A 6,018-nucleotide genomic window follows, 5' to 3' on the forward strand; every position below is an offset into this window, starting at 1 on the left:
CCGGGAGAAGAGGGCTCACCCCTGCCTTCACCCCAGGGCTGCTCCCGACCCCGGACGGGGAACGCTGGCCAAAACACACACACGAAATAAGTCATAAAAAAAATAAATGCAAAGCCCCAAGCATCCCTGTCTGCCTGCAAACGGGCAGCCTGGCAGGCAAATCTAAACACTTCCCTGCCTCGGCTTGATCTACAGGCGGATCGCAAGTAGCCAGAAAAGGGGCTTGGAAAGAAAGAGGGAAGGAAGGAAGGAAAGGAGGAAAGAAAGAAGGAAAGAAAGAAAGAAAAGACAGAGAAAAAAATTAATAACCCTCCTCCTTGGAAGGAAGGGAACTGGGCAGCAGCGTCCACGCCGGTCCCAGCCCGGCCCTCCCCGGGTGGCTCTTCCCGCTGGTGCCTGGGGACGCCCCCCTTCCTCCTCCTCCTCCTCCTCCTCCCCCTCATCTCCTCCTCCTCCTCCTCCTCCTCCTCCTCCTCTCCCTCTCGTCCTCCTCCTCCTCCTCCTCCCCTCCGCCCCGCTGATTGGTCCAGCCCGGCTATATTTTGCCCCTTCCAGCCCAGCATCATCCCAAAAGTTTTTTTTGGGGGGAAAAGGGGGGAAAAAAAAAATAAAGGAGGAAAAAAAAGAACAGAAAGGAAACCAAAACAAGCCGACCCCAAATCCCCACGAAGCGCAGGCGAGGGAGGCGAGCGGCGGGGCTGCTGCTCGGCGGCTGCTGGACCCGGTGGGACGCGGCGGGACCCGGTTTTCTCTCTCCGGCACCCGGTCGGGTCGGACACAAAGTGCTGTCCAGCTGGAATGAATATATCTGAGTCTAACTACTGCCGAGAGGAGATATCGCAACCCCGGGGCGACTGTTCATGGGTCACCGCCGCCGTGCCGGCCGCTGAGCCCGGGCTCGCCTTCCCGCGCCCCCCGGGAGCCGCCTCCCCCGCCAGCCGCACGCCCAGCCCCGAGCCCGGCTTCGCCTTCGGCCCCGGCCCCGGCGGCGCGGCCCCCGGCGCGGCCCCCAGCCGCTCGCCCAGCCCCGAGCCGGGCTATGGATACAGCCCCCCGGCCGGCCGCGCCGAGGGCAAGGCCGGGGAGGACTCCCGCATCCGCCGGCCCATGAACGCCTTCATGGTCTGGGCGAAGGATGAGCGCAAGCGGCTGGCGCAGCAGAACCCCGACCTGCACAACGCCGTGCTCAGCAAGATGCTGGGTGAGCGGGACGGGCTGCGGGAGGAGGGCTGCGGGGCTGGGGGTGCGGGGTGCGGGGCTGGGGGTGCGGGCTGTAGGAGTGCAGGGCTGGGGGTGCGGGAATATGGAGCTGGGGAGGCAGGGGGATGGGGTTGGGGATGCAGGGGGATGGGGATGCGGGGATGCAGGGGTACGGGGCTGGGAATGCGGGCTGCAAGAGTGCAGGGCTCTGGGATGCGGGAGTATGGAGCTGAGGATGCGGGGATGTGGGGGTATGGGGCTGGGGATGCGGGGGTATGGGGCTGGGGGTGCGGGCTGCAAGAGTGCGGGGCTGGGGGATGCGGGGGTATGGAGCTGGGGATGCAGAGATGTGGGGGTACAGCACTGGGAGTGCAGGCTGCAAGAGTGTAGGGCTGTGGGATGCAGGGAAGCAGGGCTGGGGATGTAGGGGTACGGGGCTGGGGATGCCAGGTACGGAGCTGGGGATGCGGGCTGCAAGAGTATGGGGCTGTGGGATGCCAGGGTACGGCGCTGGGGATGCAGGGGTGCAGGGCTGCAGGGCTGGGGATGCAGGCTGCAAGAGTGTAGGGCTGTGGAATGCGGGGGTACGGAGCTGGGGATGCAGGGATGCAGCGGTATGGGGCTGGGGATGTAGGGATAGGCAGCTATGGGGCTGGGGATGTGGGCTGTGAGAGTATAGGGCAGCGGGATGCAGGGATATGGAGCTGGGGGTGCGGGCTGCGGGAGTCCAGGGCAGCAGGATGCAGTGATGCAGGGCTGGAGATGTGGGCTGCAGGGGGATAGGGCAGTGGGATGCAGATTTACAGGGCTGGGGATATACGCTGCAGGGGCACGGGGTGTTGGGATGCAGGGATATGGGGCTGGGGATGTGAGTTGCAGGGGTACAGGGCGGCAAAATGCAGGGATATGGGGCTGGTGATGTGAGTTGCAGGGGGACGGGGTATTGGGATGCAGGGATACAGGGCTGGGAGTGCGGGATCAAGAGGTACGGGGCATTGGGATGTGCGCTGCAACAGGGCTGTGGGATGCAGGCTGCAAGGATATGAGGCAGCGGGACACGGGATGCAAGGATACAGGGCTGTGCTAGTCAGGCTGCAAGGGCACAGGACTGCGGGATGCAGGCTGCGAGGAGATGGGGCTGCAGGATGCAGAGTGCGAGGATACAGGGGTGCAGGAGCTGGGTTACAAGGATGGGGTGCTGCGGGATGCAGGGCTGCGGGCTGCAAGGTTAGAGGGCTGTGGGATGCAAGGTTAGAGGGCTGCGGGATGCAAGCTGCAAGGATATGGGACCAAGGGATGCCAGCTGCAGGCTGCAAGGATGCAGGGCTGTGGGGTGCAGCGCTACAGGGCTGTGGGGTATGGAATTAGAGGATGCGGGAATACGGGGCTGTGGGATGTGAGGATACAGAGCTACATGTATGCAAGATGCAGGGAAACAAGGCTGCGGGATGCAGAGATCCAGGGCTGTGGGGTACGCGGCTGCGGGGATGCAGGATATGGGAATACAGGGCTGCAGGATGCGGGATACACGACTGTAGGATGCGGGATGTGGGAACACGGGAAGCAGGATATGGGTAGACAGAGTTGCAGGATGCGGGACTACGGGAAGCAGGATATGGCCAGCCGGGGCAGCAGGATGCGGAGACACGGGGCTGTGGGGTGCGGGGAGGTGGGATTCAGGATACGGGGCTGCGGGGTGCGGGGAGGTGGGATTCAGGATACGGGGCTGCGGGGTGCGGGGAGGTGGGATTCAGGATACGGGGCTGCGGGGTGCGGGGAGGTGGGATTCAGGATATGGGGCTGCGGGGTGCGGGGAGGTGGGATTCAGGATATGGGGCTGCGGGGTGCGGGGAGGTGGGATTCAGGATATGGGGCTGCGGGGTGCGGGGAGGTGGGATTCAGGATACGGGGCTGCGGGGTGCGGGGTTTGGGGCTGGGCAATTGAGGCCGCAGCGGAGCAGGGCTGTGGATGCGGGATGCAGGGAAGCAGGCACCCCGGGGACCAGGCCGTGCCGAGGGGCAGCAGGAGGCAGAATCCCCTGCCCTGGCAGCCCCCCCGGGGCTTTGCACCCCCATTCTCCCCCTGGGACAGCCCTGCTTGGGCTCCCATTCCCCAGCCCCTCCTCGTGCCGGCACCAGGACCCCGCTCAGGTGCTGAACCGGCCGAGGGAGCCCTTCCCAGCCCAAGGGGGCCCTCCCCCCGGGTGCCCCCGTGCCCTGGCCAGTGCCGGGTGGCCGAACCGGTGTCACAGAGCTTCGCTTTCCCCTTCCAGGCCAGTCGTGGAAAGCGCTGAGCGCCAGCGACAAGCGTCCCTTCGTGGAAGAGGCAGAACGGCTGCGAATCCAGCATCTCCAGGATCACCCCAACTACAAGTACCGCCCAAGGAGAAAGAAGCAAGCCAAGAAAATCAAGAGGATGGAACCCAATATCCTCCTGCATAACCTTTCCCAGCCTTGCAGTGACAACTTCAGCATGAGTCACCATGGCGGCAGCCAGCCGGGCCACCCCCAGCCTCCCCCACTTAACCACTTCAGAGAACTCCACTCCATGGGGTCGGATATTGAAAACTATGGCTTGCCAACTCCTGAGATGTCTCCCTTGGATGTCTTGGAACAGACCGAGCCGGCGTTTTTCCCTCCGCACATGCAGGATGACTGCAACATGATGCCCTTTCGCGGCTACCACCACCATCACCAGATGGAGTTTCCGCAGGAGAAGTGCATGGGGCGGGACGTGGCGGTGCCCTACGCGCAGACCCCATCGCACTTGGCCGACGCCATGAGGACTCCCCATCCCTCCAGCATATACTACAACCAGATGTGCTCGGGAACTCAGAACGGGCTTTCCGCCCACCTGGGCCAGCTCTCGCCCCCACCCGAAGCCCACCACATGGAGAGCGTGGATCACTTGAACCAAACCGAGCTGTGGACAGACGTTGACCGCAATGAGTTTGACCAGTATTTGAACATGAGCAGGACTCGTCCCGAAGCCTCGGGACTCCCTTACCATGTCTCCCTGTCCAAAGTGACTCCTAGAAGCATCTCCTGCGAGGAGAGCAGCTTGATATCCGCCTTGTCCGATGCCAGCAGCGCTGTTTACTATAGCCCCTGCATCACCGGTTAGGTTGGCCCCACCGTCCGATGCTCCCACCGGGAGAGCCCCGGCTCTCCGTTAAAAACAAAAAGCCATCCTCCTTTAACCACGAGCTCCATGATATTTAGAGTATCTCATTAAATGCATCGCTTTCTTTTGTTTGTTTTGTTTTGTTTTGTTTTTTTTATTTTGGTTCTTTTTTTAGAGGAAAAACATGCTGAACTCACTGATATACCGTATAACTATATAACACAGCTAGCCGCCTTTCCCAGCACTAGCCTGCCTGCCGCGCTCCCCGCTCCAGCCCTCGGCAGGGCGTAGCTGTAGCTCCCACCAGCTCCAAGGGGCATTTTTAAGCCAATTCCAGTAAATCCTGCCTGAAACAACCAGCACCAGGCCGAGCCGAAGCGACCTGCCCCCAGTATTTAACCCAAGGGCAGGCGAACTTGCGGGCGGGGGAAAACTTTTAGGAAGATTTTGCCAGGGCCATTAAAGAGTCGGCGCCCATTAGGGGTGGGCTTTAGGACAGTTTTTACTGTATTCTCAGCAATATATTTTAATTGGGCAACAAAACTATATTTTTACTAAGCATTTTTATATATAAAATGGTATTTAATGTCTTTTGGGTTTTTTTTTTATTAGACTTTTTAAAAATAAATCAAGGGATATCCATGAGATCTAAAGCATTTATGTAGCAAAGCTGGATTTAAAAAAAAAAGCGGGGGGGGGGAAAGGAGATATTTTGTGAAAAGGGAATGACAATGTAAATATTGTGGAACAATTGACTGGAATTTTGTACAAAAGAAAAATATGACTGCAAACACTTTTATTGTCTAGAACTGTATGGAGAGCAAACTGTTTTATACTGGTTAATTATTAAAACATCTTCATATAATTGTTCCCATCTTGTGTGCTTGTTGTGTGAACACATATTTTCCGCAAATACATGTTGTCCCAACCATTTCCAGATTTTTGTATCCGTTGATTAATGTTTTGACAACCTGGCAAATGTATTAATTTCCAGGCTGCCGCCCGCCCGCCCCGTCAGCCGCCTCGGGCTCCGCGAGCGCGGCTCGGCTCGGCGCGGGACGGCGGCTCCGGCAGCGCCGGCGGCGGGATGGGATGCTGGCGGCCGCCCCGCGGCACCGCGCCGTGCTGCCCGGAGATGTGCTCTGCAGGAAAAGCAGCTGTTCTCAGATTAAAATATAATAAAACATGTGATATCCTTCGCCAAAACGAGCTTTGGTGTGGTTATTATTTTGCCAGCGCATCGGTGCGTGGTCCTCACGGCTCACCCCATTTTCCCGGGAAACCTCCCAAAAATAGAGCCCGGCTGCTCCGATGCCTCGGAGCTGGAAGAAAACCCCGTGTGCCGGAGCCCTTCCACCTCCCGGCCCTCACGGGCTCTTCCCCAGCTCCGGCAGCCGTCGTCCTGCCCGGCCAGAGCCTGCTCGGAGCCGCTGGTGCTTTGCCGGAGCTTCATCCCCCTCCCGTGAACCACTTTATGATTTACAGTAGTTTTTTGTTCAATTTGAAAAGCAGAAATGACAATCTGTTGCATAAAACCCCGGTGGCATCCATTCCTTGAACGCCGAGTGATTTAAACCAGGGCGATATCGCCAAAAAAGGCTATTTAAAAAAAAAAAAATTGAATAGAAGAAGAGTTTTTTCGTTGTTGTTGTTGGCAAAGAATTGCCTTTTAGGGGAAATGGATATTTAACAAA

The 6,018-nt window shown here is 58.9% G+C and overlaps 1 protein-coding gene across 1 annotated transcript; it reads left to right on the top strand.

Annotated features, from left to right (window-relative positions):
- Positions 1–592: 592 nt before the first annotated feature.
- SOX18 (SRY-box transcription factor 18) lies at positions 593–5,520 on the top strand. The gene is made up of 2 exons (XM_082325585.1): positions 593–1,201; positions 3,474–5,520. The coding sequence occupies exons 1-2, from the start codon at positions 799–801 to the stop codon at positions 4,322–4,324; spliced, it is 1,254 nt and encodes a 417-aa protein (XP_082181711.1). The 5' UTR covers positions 593–798; the 3' UTR covers positions 4,325–5,520.
- Positions 5,521–6,018: the final 498 nt, after the last annotated feature.

This window comes from Platalea leucorodia, assembly GCF_965183815.1.
Source record: "Platalea leucorodia genome assembly, chromosome: 13".
In the NCBI taxonomy this organism is placed as follows: Eukaryota; Metazoa; Chordata; class Aves; order Pelecaniformes; family Threskiornithidae; genus Platalea; species Platalea leucorodia.